The sequence below is a fragment of the Syzygium oleosum genome, unplaced genomic scaffold, assembly GCF_021117445.2.
Source record: "Syzygium oleosum isolate NSW1041296 unplaced genomic scaffold, Sole_v2.1 Sole_v2.13, whole genome shotgun sequence".
Lineage (NCBI taxonomy): Eukaryota > Viridiplantae > Streptophyta > Magnoliopsida > Myrtales > Myrtaceae > Syzygium > Syzygium oleosum.
The window spans coordinates 2,636,151-2,651,221 of record NW_026607497.1 but is presented as its reverse complement, the minus strand read 5'-3'; the positions used below and the strand labels follow the sequence as shown (position 1 = coordinate 2,651,221).

The window sequence follows — 15,071 nt, the reverse complement described above, 5'->3', positions numbered from 1 at the left end:
CTTCAATCAAATTTCGCCATGCAATCACCGAAAATGTTCTTCATAAACTTGTCTTAATCGCTCAATATTGAGGTCAATATTTGCATTGCTACGTCGACTTGCTTTGTTTCGATCTATCTCTCTCTTTCTCCTAAGAGAAAGATTGACCTCTATATTGAGCGATCGAGACAAGTTTACCAAGAGCATTTTGGGTGATTGCATGGCTTGTGCTGTTTAAAATCATTAGAAAATTAATTCGAATTTGTACGGGGCCATTTTAGTGTATCGGGTCGCCCGAATTGACATCAATAACATATTGAGGTCGCACTAAATTCCCACAAAAAATATACTTTAAAAAAAAAAAATCGTTGCATCATCTGAAATTCAGCTGACGGAGCTTTGGGCACATCAACAAAAGCGGCAGAGTTGGTGCTTCCCACACCATACAACCGGCCACCACTTCCAATACCCATTCCCGCGTTCTCCTTCGTTTGGACTCTCTTTTTAATTTCGATTAGTTTAACATTTTGAAAATAAAATAAAGGAAAAATGACATAAATAATACATGAATTTTGACTCGATATGTAATGTGGTTCATGAACTTTGAATTTGTTCAATGTGATCCATGAACTTTTACCCAACGGGCAATGTAATTCATGAACTTTTAATTTGCTCAATATGGTCTTCGGGAAGGGACCATATTGAACAAATTAAAAATTCATGGATCACATTGCATATTTAATTTAACTTCATGAGCTATTTGTATCATTATTCCTAAAATAAAAAGAAAAATCCGAGATTACGGTTTTCCATGTCCATATGTGCGTCGGATTTGGTGCAAATTGACTTCAAATTTTCCATGGCAAAAGGCTTTTGATTTGTAATTTAGCAGCCCCATTTCTTTGAACCCCACAAAGCAAAGACCATCCAAGAGCGTATGGACAAGGGCGAGCATTAAAAAGAAACATTGCGGGTGGGTCCATAAGAAGGAAAATGGCGAGCCTAAAGCTAGTGATGGAAATTGTTGGGTTTTTTTGTTTGCGAGAATCGAGTGTGTTCGGCCAAAAATAATCGACATATATATCAAGGCGAACTTCTCATATTGGTCAATTCTTAGATGATCCCTTTGTACGGCATGGTCCTGGCCCCCAGTCTCCTTGATTTGCGGTGATTAATTAAAGGTGGAAAGATAAGAAAGGAGCGGTCAAATCCGACATTGTTCTTCAAGGCGTGACCCCTTTTCTTCCTTTGTGCTACGTTTCTAGCTTGAAATTCACGGCATATGCCTCGATTTTTATGTTCTCTGTCGCAGTTCAAAGGAAGAGACAACCCTGGGGGGAAAAAGGGTAGGAAGAATCGAATCTTCATAATGGTAAATTTTAGTGAAGGCGGGGTGTCCAATTCGCATTGAAATACGTCATTTTCGATGCCACATGGGGGGGTCGTTCATTCAAGATGGTACCTAATAGGACGGGCTCATTACTTTGCCATAAATTTCATGGAGCCCAATATCTTTCCAAGCTATGAAGCTAGGGGATGGACGGTCCATTGAAAGCTGTTGAAATTGCATGAAACGTTTTTGTCTTCGGACTTGATTGGTCTCGTGTCAACTTAGGATGAGAACATTTCAAAAGTGAAGGCTTAACACGAGCAACCCAACAAGAATTACAGCAACTACTCCCGAAGTACAACCTAATCCACAACTCTGGAAAGTTAAGTCCTCCAAAATCATCGTGTAATGATCTGTCATAGTCTACCGACGAAATGCCTAACTCTAGCTCCCGTCTAACCTTAGAAATATAAGAAAAGAGTGAGCTGTAAATGAGTTCTCGAGAATTATAATGGGAAGATATTCTCTTACCTCATTGTATCAATAAATCATAAGTTCATTCATGCACAATCAGTCGTAAATAGGCATAGCTCCGCTTAGCTAATAATGCATAAATCACTAATCAATGCCACTCCATTCCGATTCACATGACACAGGAACTAAACAATCTCGTCGTAACCGAGATGACGGTACGAACACATAGAGCACGTATTTTATTTATGAATGCAACGAATACCGCATAATACCGTTACATACACAAACGAGGTCTAACAATTTGCTTGTCCCCTGGCGAGAGACTCATCCCGCGAAGGGGCATTTCCCGGAAGCCGGTCGATACAATTATCCCCATCCGTTGTCCACGTGGTCTCTTGGTTCGATATCACTCCCTATGTGGAGGCCACGAGATCTTACGCTCACTCACAACCTTTATGTCAATGGAAATATCATACTATAGTCCATTTGGTTTTCAATTTCATTTCAATATTTCACCTACGCAACTGAAATTCTTTGGGTACCTTATTTCCCGCTCATACCACCAACTCTGCTGAATAAAATAATCAATATCACGTGGATATCAATTTAGGCATCAAAGCACAGCATCACAGAACCAAATGACCAATCTACATAGACAAAACACGTATGCAGTGTTCATCTCCATACTTCCAAATACGTTTTAATGGGTCATTAGCGCAACGTGATCTTCATCAATGGAGACAGAATTTAAGGCATAGATTTTGGGCAGACGGTAACCGCCGATGCCTTCAACTTCGCTTGGCTTTGATTAGCCATCGTTGCGGTGAACAGAGATTTCAAAAATCTATGCCAAACCCACGTAGAAATCTCCTGTAAGAAAAGGGGACCAAATCGAAGAAACATTCAACAAGACCGCGCTGTTGGCTCGGCTCTGCTGCGTCCGGGTGAACCGGCCTTTGCCGCAACTAACTCGTTCTTGCGCTCTTTCATGGTATCATTCCACTTGCCGCCGTACCTAAAATTCAGCCACTGCGAGTGCTCGAGAGACAGAGAAAGAGAGAGAGACAGACAGAATTTCAGTGTAAGGTATGAAAATTTAAAGCCCCGCACAGGAAAAATGGATTCTTTATCGCGAATTTATCATTTGCACCCCTGACACTTGCAGGCCTACTACATCTCTCTATCTCTCTCTCTCTCTCTCTCTCTCTCTCTATATCACGTATATATGAGTCTCTGGTTTGCAGAGAATAGGCTTTTTAGCGGTACTGTGCTGCAATTTGGTTCTTTCGTCTTGATCTTCTCACCCGCTTTTCGTGTTGGGATCTCCAGGAAAAAACCAATCAATCTCGGGTTCATGGATCCGTGGCTCTGTTTCGCCGTTTCCAAGATCTGTGAATCACTGTGAATAGCGAAAGTACAAGGGCTCCACGCTCTCTGGGATTGGCCTCTGTTTGTCTCCTGCCAAAGAAGTTTCAACCATCGTCTGGTCAGTCTCCCTCTCTCCCTCCCTCCCTCCATCAAATGCATTGATGATGTTTGCCTGCCACACCGAATCTGAACTCTTCCTGTTTTGCGATTTCACTTCAGTTTGATAAGCTCGCTTTACACTTTCCAACCCGGTAGATCACTCCCAAATCGATAGCTGTCACTGTCTGAACTGAAATTTCATAACTTTGCAGGTTGAATTTGGAGGAACCAAACCAAACCCAAAGTCTTTCCCTTTCAACCCCAGCAGTCGCTCACAATTTACACAAAGCCTCGCTCAAAAGCACCTAACTTTGGCCAAATCTTACCATCCTCTTGCAAATCGATCACTACCCAACAGTCAAAATTACCCACAATACATAAGAATAAGGAATGGGGAAGCAATCGACAAACAGGGATTGGTCGCAGATCTACGGGATATACGGCATGGACCAGTGGCAGACCCTGCTCTTCCTCCTGCTCCACGCCGTCTTCTTCTCCTCCATGTCCGTCCTCTTCCTCCTCTACTTCGACCCCATCTGCGCCTATTTCGAGGCGACCCTCCTGTCCTCCGCCGCGTGGGCCCGGTTCGCCGCCGGCTTCGCGGGGTGCGTGACGGCGCTGTCGGCGGTCTGCCTGTTCTACGCCGCCGGGAACTTCTTCTACTCGGCGCTGCCGTTGCACCACGACATGGCCCAGCGGATCGTCGGCGCGGTCAGCGACTGGTCGACGGTGAGGAACGCGCTCGACCTCGGGTGCGGCCGGGGGATCCTGCTGAATGCGGTGGCGACGCAGCTCAAGAAGACCGGCAGCTCGGGCCGGGTCGTGGGGCTGGCCCAGTGCAAGAGGACCGCTCTCTCTACTCTAAGGACCGCAAACATGGAAGGTAATTTCTCTCCTTTATCGTCTTCTCAGATTCTCATATGAAAAGTTGAAATCAACTCCCCGTACAAATAACTTCGCATCTGCTCGTTCATGGTGGATGAACACGTACGTTTGCTTCTCATCTGATCTATGGATTAACATCTAGATTTTCAAATCTGAGTTCATTAGTTTTCTCACGGGAACATGTTCTCTTATGTTATATCGCTAGGTGTGCAAGAGTACGTGACGTGCCGGGAGGGAGACGCGAGGCGGCTGCCGTTCCCGGACAACTACTTCGACGTGGTGGTGTCGGCGGCGTTCGTGCACACGGTGGGGAAGGAGCACGGCCACCGGACGGCGGAGGCGGCGGCGGAGAGGATGCGGGTGGTGGGGGAGCTGGTGCGGGTGCTGAAGCCCGGCGGGGTCGGGGTGGTGTGGGACGTGATGCACGCGGCGGAGTACGTGCGGCGGCTGCAGGAGCTGAGGATGGACGACATCCTGGTGTCGGAGCGGGTCACGGCCTTCATGATGAGCAGTCACATCGTGTCGTTCGCCAAGCCCAGCGAGCACGTTGTGGGCCTCGGCGAGGTCCGTTTGGACTGGCGATGAAGTTGAAGGGGGGAGGTATACCTATAGTTTTTACTATTTTATTATGGTTATAAAATTTATAATCGTTCTTTTGGAAGAAATAAAGATATATATTGAGAGAGAAAAGAAGAATGTTTAGGGAAATCGAAAAATAAAAAACATTTTCTTTTTTGGGTACGGGGTTTTTGGGATTTGGGCAAAGTGTCCGGGGAGGCGAAGTCAAACCAGATGCGTTTGCTTTGAGCACCGTATAAGTAAAAAAATAGAGTTAGGTAAATTATGGCCATCGAAATAATTAGTAATTGATGGCAAGAAGATACGGTGAAGACTTGATATTGTACATATTCATTATCTCGTGTCACTGAGACGGTTTCGCAAAGTTTCTAGATGTTTATGCGGATTCAAGGTCCTACAAATGCAAGATTATTGCCAAAATCGAATGCTTGCATGAAAGGCATTGTGCATGGGTGTGCAAAACCTAGGTTCTTTGTGATTAAGCCATTCTACTCGGTTTATTCACAAAGAACCTAGGTTTGCCGACACTTTATGAGTGATTCGACAGAAGCTGATGCCGGTAGATGCACCTTTCGTGGGTTGTTGTCGAGTCAGTATCGCGAAACTTTAGTCGCGAAGCAAGTATTTTCACGTGAAATGTTGAGTTACCACGATATCGATTAGTCCATCCTTATTATTTTCTTTTTTTTTAGGGGAAGTATTGCCCTTGCGAAAAAACATTGTACAAGTTGTTGCAAGCTAAAAGTGGTCGATAAATCTCAGGTTTTGTACAACAAGAGGCTATACCCATTCATACGTATAAAGATATCCCAATGCGAAGGATCAATTATCATGTCCCCTTCACATTTGCTTTCTCGTTCCGAAAAGGAAGTGGAACAGAAAGTGAAAGTGCTATAAAAGAAGGTGGACGGACAAATGTAAAGTCTTCAAGCGCGTAGCGAAAAAGGTGAAAAGCAAAGCGCAAACAAAAAAAAAATAAAAACATCGCATTCGACTTTTGTAAAGTTAAAATGGACAATACCAATTAAAAAAAAAGAGGTTAAAATGGAAGTTCATTTATTTTATTTTACTTTTGGTATATTCAGTTTCAAATAACTTTCCCTGTTGATTTTAGTATTTTAGTGCCTTTTTTCGCGTAAATACATTTGCTTAAATGGCGGTTCTATTATTTAGTGCGCGCAAAAGAAGATTCGACATTTTCCTCCCCCTTCTCCACCTTCCCGATCAAAGCATTTCGGGGGCGGACGAGCTTGGCTCGTGCCCAATCGAGTCGAGTTGGAGTCGAGTCGGGCCTCGTGATTTAACGTTTTCATTCGGACCCCGTCTGAATTGATCTTCGGATCCGCCCATCTTTTCATCTTTAGTCTTGGACCAAGACTAAAGCCAGGGATAAAAGATCATTTCCTCCCCTTCAATTCCCCCTAATTGTTAAATCGATACCCATATTTTCCTTTTATTTTGTTTGCGCCCTTCAGTAATATCAAATGGAGTTGATCATTGGGCCTAAATTGCTGACCCAAGTCCATCCGTAGAAAAGATTTTATGTACGAATTCGTAGGACCGAGCCGGCCGGCTCAAGCCCACCAGGGCCGGTCTGGATTTTCATTGAGCTTTATCCAGGGCCCCCCTAAAAAATGCACCTTGAGTCTTCCGCTAGTCACGATAACTTCTCACACAGACCGGTTAAATCATTCAAAATTTTGCTCCTAGAGAACAAAAGGCAAGTAGGGAAAACTTCAAATAAGGATATGAAGTGATCAACTTAGCTCAAATAAGGGCTTGAGTTCGCCTAGACGGCCAAATCTTCGTTGACCAGTGACTTGAGCAAGGGCCATGATATCCGAAAGTTCCTAGCTTTGACCCAAATTGTAGGTAGAGTTCGTGCTCCAAATTCCCAATTTTTTCTATTCTCAGATTTTAGCGAGGGTCGCAAACTACTCCTTCTCTCTAAGATCACTCACCAATTGAGCCCAAATTATAGGTCTGGTGGACTTGATCTCGGCCAGCTTCGATCGGGCATTGTCAACGGCCTCATGGTCATGGCAGTCGTCGAAAGTCTTGAGGACGGATCAAGTCTGGGTGACGTCGGTGATAGCGTTGGCTAGGAGTAAGCGGTTCCAGATTTCTTACAGGTTCTACATGAAACCTAGAACCTACCGTCGGGTACAGGTTCCTTATTTTTTGAAACTCAAAACCTATCCGTCGGAATCTGGAATCTGGAACCTATCTTGTCATAGGTTTTAGGGTCCAACAAGTTTTTTTGGTTTCATTTTTAATTAAACAAAACAAGAATGAACACAACAATACCGAAAAAGCTTATCATTCACCAAAGAGAATACAAAAAGACTAGTTTTCCTAGTATTACGATTCAAATAAATACAATTAACATGATAAGTCATTGCGTGAATCGATACGCAACATAATTCACAAGGGATTAGCATGTCGATTAAGACAATATCCATATCCAAGACCACAAACAAAATGGGAACCAGGAAAAGGGAAAGAAAGATTAGCTTTTGGTCCTCAAACATCCATGAAAATTTGTTCCAAATTCTGACCAACTAAAATAAAAAGAAACTACAATCGTAGTTGATAACTTAATAATAGTTTTAAATTTAAAATTGAACTGTCGCGTATCGATTATTTGCAACTGTAACTACAACTTTTTCTTTTCTCCTTCCACCATCCATTATCACTATGGTTCTAACTATGCAATCATCAAACTTAAGATATTTTTTTGAAAGAGTAAATGACGAAAATAATCGACCTCACAAAAGAACAAAAACTTGGCATAGATACATGACAATGGATACCCAAACATAACAAAGTTAAGCAAAGTGAATGGTGGGCACTTGAAAACCACAATAAATCAAAGGTCTAAACAAAACCTTAGAAAATGTTTTACATGACAAGTTAATCACAGCAATGAGCATGCGGACGGAGATGAGAATTTGAGAGCTAAGAAGTAAAAAGTGAGGAGTAGTAAGAAAATTATGGATTTAGATTTAGGGCTCTTGATTCTCGGTTCTATTCTCGATTCCGGTTCTCGGTTTCGATTCCGGTTCCCGATTTCAGTTTTGGCGGTTCCTAAAAAAATGGAACTAAGAATCGGAACCTCCCTCTCTAGAACCGAGAACCGAACCGACCTGTGCTCACCCCTAGCGTTGGCCATGGAGGCGAAGAGCTGGGGGCGGGCGGGTGAAGTGTGGCATCTGACCGGTCACTATTTATCATCGAAGAACTCTAACTTCAATTTCAACCTTCTTCAATTTAGGTCAAAGCAGAAAATTTAGGACCAAATTACCTCTCCTCTAGCCATCGGCTGGGGAAGATTTGACTGTTTGTTGATCTCGGGCTCTTATTTTGAGACTAAACTGGTCATTTTAGGCCCTTATTTAAGATAGAATTTAGTCAGACCATGTGTTAAGAAAAACGGCCCGCCATTTCATGCCTCTATTTAAAATTTTCCTAAACATATATATTGATTATTGGTCAAGGAGTTTAGTGATTTCTTCAAACCGATCTACTGAGAAATTAAGAGGGTGTGGGTTATACATGTCATAGAAATTCGAACAGTTAAAAATAAGGATGTCACGAAGCCATGTTACAGCACATAAAACATTTGAAAAATTAAGGGTTTATATCACGACAAACCCCAAATCGGTAAACTTGCGACAAATTTACGCTCTGTTAATTTTCATTAAATTTTACAATCAAATTGTTGAGTGGGATGACACGTGGCAGTTGACGGGTATACCAATTTATGATTTTACCCCTCTATTTGTCACAAGCTTATCCGTTTATGATTTTTCGTGGTCAGTTTGAGATTTTTGGTGGTCAAAAAATTAGTTTGGGGTAAATTTATCATCAATGTACCACTTTAGGGTTTTTGGATGTCAAAAGATTAGTTTGGGGATAAATTTATCACATATGTACAGGTTTAGAGTTTTTCGCGGTATTAATCCAAAAACTAAATACTAACAAGAGAAAATTCGACAAAAGAAAAACTAGAAAAAAAAACCGAAACCGAATGAAATTGCTAGAAAGATAGAGATAGGATTCAGGCGCGCCAAAAGGCCCCTCTCCACCAGCTACCAACGCCCATCCATGGCTTCCCCTTTATCCTCATCTCCGTTCTTCTCTTACACTTTCAAACCCTCTCTTAACTTTCTCTCCAATTCTGCAAAGCAAACTCTGATCAACACCCATTTTGCGTTTCCGGTGATCCATGCAAAGCACACCAAAAATGGTGCCGATTCGGGCAGTTTCAAGATCTACTGCAGTTCTTCTAACGACAGCGCACAGGTCGGTTTTGAATTATTTAGTTTTCTTTTATGGTGATACTGGCTGATGGGTTTCCATAATCTTACTGTCTTGGTGGTATATGCTCATCAACTAGCAAATTGCTCTTCTTGATGGCTCTGTACTTTAATGGACATGGTGAGCTCATTTCGCCAAATTTTGCGTAATGGCCTTATCTGGGAGAGAAATCACCTAAAACGAGCATGCTGAGTTTCATGAAGAAATAGGGATGACCCTGCGTGCAGTTATGATAGAGTGGATGAAGTATTTAAGGAAATGTGTGGATTAAAGAAGAGTTGCCTCACTGGTTGTGGCTAAAAATAAAAGGTTGACTTTGTTTCCATTGGAATTGGGGAAGGAAGATTACATTTTCTTAGAGCTGCAATTTTGCTCCTGATGATTAAGTCAAGGAAAATAAGCTGTGATCGACCTCTTTTTTGAGAATGCTAGCTATCTTATTGAGTAATGATATAGTTAAGTTTCTGCACAAGATTACGTGCATGTTCTTTCTCTCGTAAGTGTTTCCTGCTCTATGAAATGGGGTTTCAGTCACGCAGGATAAATTGGAGCATAAAGGCTCTCCTTTCAACTTCTTCCTATCAGATCATGGACATGCATTTAAGAAACTCGAGAGTTTCGTCGCTACAGCCCTTATTTTCGTTCATATCGCATCTCCAATTACTTCATTGGGTTGGGATTATTGGTCTATCGCTCCAGCCAATGCTGTTCTCTATTCTCCTGACACCAAAGTCCCCAGAACCGGGGAACTTGCTTTGAGGAGAGCTATCCCTGCGAACACAAATATGAAGGCTATACAGGTCATTAGTCACGATTCTGTTTGTCTTTGGATCCTCTCTCACCAAATTAGTAAAGACTATCTTAATTTGCTTATAGGAATCGTTGGAGGACATCTCGTACTTACTGAGAATACCACAGAGAAAGCCATATGGAACCATGGAGGGTAATGTCAAGAAAGCCCTTAAGGTACCGGTATCTTTTCCTCTTTTATCTGATGCGGTGCACTGCATAGGAGTTGGATGTCCAAATGATATTCATTCTCGGAAGCTATGTTATCAAGAAACACCCATCTCTACCCAAACCTGGCCTATCTTGTGCAAAAATATACTAGAGAATTGCATGAACTAGTTTCAGTTGGTAAATCTGCCATACCGTTCAGGTCTTGTTTGTTTTCTCGTTTACCATCAGTTTGTATTACTTTTACTTCTGGAATATTCTCCTTGTGACTCGTACGATAGCCTCTCCAAAGTCTAATTAATGTTCCCCTATCTTAGATAGCAAAGGATGAGAAAGATTCTATTTTGGCCAGTATACCAGCAGAGCTGAGAGACAAAGGTTCCTTGCTGTATGCATCTCTCATTGATGGGAAGGTATGGGAAGGTACTCGAGAATATGTAAGCTCCGTTGTTTTTTAACTTGATGTGGATTACATGAATACCAAGATAGAAATAGGACGTATGGATTCTGGACTCCCCTAAGTGATAAACCCCTGTGGATTAGCAGAACAGAAAAAGAGACCCCTGAATTGTGCCAAATCCTCTCAAAATTCTTTCCAGTCCTCTTTGCTGCTACTTTGCTACATAATTGCTGTCAAAAACTGTTGGACAACGATAACTCAACCTAGTATGGACGGTAGAGGAGAGTGCAAACCTTTTCTTCTGACACCCAAGCAAAAACTATATAATCTCGTCCTAGGTACCTGTCAGTATTAGCGATACAATGCTGCATCAAAATTTTCTCGATCTTATTTGGCTGTACGTTTTTTCCTTTACCAGATCTACCAAAATGATCCAAAGTTTCTTCCTTTTCTCAGGGTGGATTGCAAGAGCTCCTTCAATATATCAATGATAAGGACCCTGATAAAGTATCTGTAGACCTTGCATCATCATTGGATACTGTTGCAGAAATCGAACTGTTGCAGGTAGTAGTTATGCTTTATATTGCTAGCCCTTCTCGCATCAGCAGACTTTCGACTCTTGCACTTTCTTGCCATTCATCTTACAAGAGAATGTAACAATGGCCAGATTCTGAACTTATTTGCAACAGGCCCCTGGATTGTCTTTTCTGTTGCCAGAGCAATACTTGAAATATCCTAGGTCAGTCCTTTTGAGAAATGGTGAATCACTATTTGTTTTCTTACAATTGAGATTCTTATGTGAATATAACACAAACAGATATTATCAAGTAATAGCATTTGCCCGTTTCATGAATACTTGTTGACGTTAATGGCCTTCTGGGTGTAATATATCTGGCATGAGATTGACTTGTGAAATATGAACAGGTCAATCAGGAAGTAGGAATGCCTGTCATGATATTTTGTTAAATTGAACTTTTTGGCTGCCTCAGGATCTTTTTTGCAGTTCTTTTTCCTGTCTGAATTGGTGGATTAATATATTGGGCAAGATAACATCTTTTTTAAAAATTTTGTTGCAGGTCAATTTCATTGTAACTCGACGATCATACGATGGTCTTTTTACTTGACCTAATTTCATATACTAGTTAGGGTTGCATAATTTCTTGATGACAATTGCATGCCATTATCTAATTCCTATTTACACAACTGCTCTGTGATGTGAAAACCATCCATTGACATGCCAGACTTCCTAAGTATAATTATCTACTGTTCCCATTGATGTTTATTACTTCAACAAACTGCACACTGAGTTCTACCACTTGTAGACTGACGGGAAGAGCGACTGTTGAACTTACAATCGAGAAAGGGGATGGAACAGCATTTTCACCTGAAGTTGGTGGTGAACCAAGAAAGACTGCCACGATTCAGGTATCCACAGTTCAACATAAATTAGTCGACAGGAATAATGCCCTGTGAGCAGAATCTAACATTGAGAAACTGCAACCAAATCCCTTTCACTGCTAAAGTAATTGAGGATATCTAATTTCTTTTAAATTTTATCCCAAAATTCTTGGAGCAGTTTGGACTCTTCCCCATATTCCAAACAAATTAGCGATAAAAAGCTTCGCGGTTAACATTTCTCACCTTTCTGGTGTCTTATTAGCAACAAATTTGGTGCTTAATCATCATTCTATAGAGCTAGAGGAAAATTGAAGAATCTCAGGTCACAGCTGCTGTGGATTCTCACTTCTCAGCATGGAAGAATATCCGGAGCCATTCATCTAAGTGTTCACCACAAATGACAGCATGCTGTGTGATGGTCAGACTTAGACTAACCAAACAATGTGGGGATACTGGGTCTAGTAGGAAGTCTTCCTGACTATATATGTTTGTCCGATATGCTTCCTTTTGGGTGATCACCTTCCACCATGCTTCACTGAAGGTACCACTGTCTGAAACTAAAACATAGATTTACAAGAAGGAGGACCGTAAGAAAGAAGAATGCATCTGTCGGTGCTTGTGCACTTGGACTGTCATGTGCTTGGCTAGCCAGCCGTACAGTTTTCTGGGTGCAGATGATTTGAGGATTAATATCAGTTTTGTCAATAGATTACTACTGGGTGGATTCTATGAACGCATGGAGTTCTCGATTTACAGAGCACTGCTCATGTTTTTTCAGGCGCTCCAACTAGTGCAGCCAGCATCAACTTAGATTCTCATCACTTGAGTTTCCACATGTTTTGGCTCTGACTGCTGTACATGAAATGGTTTATGCAGATGGTTATTGATGGATACTCAGCGCCATTGACTGCAGGAAATTTCGCAAAAATGGTAAGGTACTCGAACTTCTCTTTTAACCTCTGGAAACAATTGTCTACTTTAGTTGATGTTTGACGTGTTATGCACCGATCAGGATGTGGCATACAAAGAAGCAAAAGTTCATATATGTGCTTTACTTGTTTTAGTGTTTGGTTGGTTTTATTTTGTCTCCGCATACACTTGCTTAGTTTTATAGGGGATAAATGAAATGAAAATATGGTAAAAAAAAAAAAAGTGAAGAAAGTGGCATGCCGAAGATGTTTCCTCACATTTAACAGTGAAAACATGGTTAAGATTAGCATCATGGAAAAAACGCCACGTTGGACAAAACTTAAAGTTAGGTGAAGTAAACTAGCATCCCCCTTAATTTGTGATAGCTTTGTTATTCTTGGATTTCCCACGGGGGTAAAAGAAAAGGTTAGTGGTCAGCCATTTGGATATTCTATCCATTGTTTCAGCTTTTGAGGCAGAATCCAGAAGGCTTATATGAGTTTGCTTTGTCCATGGCCTTCAAGTCTTGAGTTTTACTAGTCAACGCTTCTATAATGGCATCAGGATGGCTGATTCAAAATCAATGATATGTGTAGATTTCTCATTTGTCATTCATAGGCGTTGAACTAACTAATATGTTCAATAAGCCACATTTTTCTTTCCACAGGGAGTACTAATGTTTCATATCTGCGATTAAGGCGAAACTCTTAACAGTAAGCACCAACATCCCATTGGAAGACTCACAATTGCGTCGAAATCTGTAGGTAGTTGATGGAGCATATGATGGGGCAAAGCTCAGTTGTGCCAACCAAGCTGTTCTCGCAGATAGTGGCATTGATAAGAGCGCTGGCTTTAGAGTTCCTTTAGAGATAATGCCATCTGGGCAATTCGAACCATTGTACAGGACCACATTAAGTATACAGGTAACAACATCTCTTCTTCCTTCTTATTTTATGTTTGTTAAAACTGACAAGAATATTTCTTGGTGGCATTGAAGGATGGTGAATTGCCAGTTCTTCCCATGTCTGTTTACGGGGCAGTTGCAATGGCACACAGTGCTGACTCCGATGAATACTCTTCGCCTTATCAGTTTTTCTTCTATTTATATGATAAAAGAAATGTGAGTAGAGTTGAGCGATATTCAATTGGAACTCAATGATTATAAAATGAGTACGTGTCCTTACATGTTTACATTTTGGTGGTGTAGTCCGGCCTCGGAGGTATATCTTTTGACGAAGGGCAATTTTCTGTTTTCGGGTAGGTATTTAATCCTTTGAGCTTTTTCCTTGTAATGCGGACCTGAAAGTTTTTAATATGGACAGCCATTCTTTCCTTGTCTAACAAGGCTCTCTGTTTGGCAGCTACGCAACTACAGGGAGAGATATCCTTTCACAGATTAAAACAGGAGATGTTATTCGATCTGCTAAGCTAGTAGAAGGCCAAGATCGCCTCGTAGTCCCTAGTGAGAGTTAATCTGCTTGTTTTTATAACCAAGGAATGGAATTGTTCATATACGAGGATGCAAATTTTTGCCTGGTTTTATATCAGACATGACTTGGAACCCTTTTGGCCATCATTCTCTGGGGCAATTGCTACGGTTGAATTATATCGAAATTCTAGAACATTCTCCATTCATCTAGACATCATTATCACTCTTCATCTTATAAGATGTGGCCATCAGCTCACAATGTCGTACTTTCTAAGTTTTCGATCTCATGTTACCAGTGGAAAAATCGGTTACGGAAAAAGGACATATCGTGCTCTTCCTAATATTTCCTATGCACTGGATGTTATCCAGATACAATAAGACACATCTTCTTGCGCTGACCCGTCCTTTGAATTCCCGGTAGCTGGAAGAAAGCAAGGTGGATGTAGATACAGATTACCATACTTTTCTGAAAATTTTAGGTTTTTCTCAGTTCAACTTGTTAGAAGATGGAATCAGAACACATCCCCATCATTTGGTTTATTATGGTCACTAGACAGTGACATGAAGCGGGTCAGGCTTCAGCTGAAGCCGGAAGAGAGATGAGATGATACACAAGTCTTCCAATGCAATCCAAACAAATGATCCATCCCTGCCAATATCTGGCCTCAGAAATTTGAATGGCTAACATAAATAAATAAATAAAAAGTGGGAAAAATAGCAGAAAATCTGTAGGGATGAGGAGATTTTTGGGATGCAATCTTTCTCGCCCACAGAAATTTGTGGGAGCAGTTCTTTTCATGTGGGTCCACACGACAATGCAACTTGTGGTGGTGAGGCTAGAGATGTCAGGCTCTCATTGGTAGAATCCTTGGATTTTACAAAGCCACGGTTGTTTCTTTCCTCTCAAAGTTGGAGAAGAATCTCTCCGTGCAGAATCACTCACT

At 41.4% G+C, this 15,071-nt stretch overlaps 2 protein-coding genes across 3 annotated transcripts; both read left to right on the top strand.

Moving 5' to 3' along the window:
• The first annotated feature begins 2,536 nt into the window (after positions 1 to 2,536).
• Positions 2,537 to 5,104, top strand: LOC115687711 (uncharacterized). Of its 2 annotated transcripts, XM_056317435.1 has the most exons (4): positions 2,537 to 2,869; positions 3,113 to 3,269; positions 3,463 to 4,133; positions 4,341 to 5,104. In XM_056317435.1, exons 3-4 carry the CDS (start codon positions 3,641 to 3,643, stop codon positions 4,718 to 4,720), a joined length of 873 nt encoding a protein of 290 aa, XP_056173410.1. In that variant the 5' UTR covers positions 2,537 to 2,869; positions 3,113 to 3,269; positions 3,463 to 3,640; the 3' UTR covers positions 4,721 to 5,104. The 2 variants fall into 2 exon arrangements, with proteins under 2 accessions (XP_056173410.1, XP_030469211.1); XM_030613351.2 differs by lacking the exons at positions 2,537 to 2,869; positions 3,113 to 3,269 and having other exon boundaries at positions 3,282 to 4,133.
• A 3,657-nt stretch (positions 5,105 to 8,761) lies between these two features.
• LOC115687655 (peptidyl-prolyl cis-trans isomerase CYP37, chloroplastic) lies at positions 8,762 to 14,337 on the top strand. Its single transcript, XM_030613294.2, has 12 exons — positions 8,762 to 9,019; positions 9,574 to 9,834; positions 9,911 to 10,000; positions 10,309 to 10,404; positions 10,848 to 10,955; positions 11,081 to 11,130; positions 11,714 to 11,816; positions 12,666 to 12,719; positions 13,463 to 13,621; positions 13,696 to 13,818; positions 13,906 to 13,955; positions 14,060 to 14,337. The coding sequence occupies exons 1-12, from the start codon at positions 8,822 to 8,824 to the stop codon at positions 14,169 to 14,171; spliced, it is 1,404 nt and encodes a 467-aa protein (XP_030469154.1). The 5' UTR covers positions 8,762 to 8,821; the 3' UTR covers positions 14,172 to 14,337.
• Positions 14,338 to 15,071: the final 734 nt, after the last annotated feature.

Bases quoted from the DNA above. Each gene is read 5' to 3' on its own strand.
- LOC115687711 (XM_056317435.1), top strand. From the start codon at position 3,641: ATGGGGAAGCAATCGACAAACAGGGATTGGTCGCAGATCTACGGGATA. The intron at 4,134-4,340 runs GTAATTTCTCTC...TTATATCGCTAG, and splicing joins AAGGACCGCAAACATGGAAG to GTGTGCAAGAGTACGTGACG.
- LOC115687655 (XM_030613294.2), top strand. From the start codon at position 8,822: ATGGCTTCCCCTTTATCCTCATCTCCGTTCTTCTCTTACACTTTCAAA. The intron at 9,020-9,573 runs GTCGGTTTTGAA...TCAGTCACGCAG, and splicing joins CTTCTAACGACAGCGCACAG to GATAAATTGGAGCATAAAGG. The intron at 13,622-13,695 runs GTAACAACATCT...GTGGCATTGAAG, and splicing joins GGACCACATTAAGTATACAG to GATGGTGAATTGCCAGTTCT.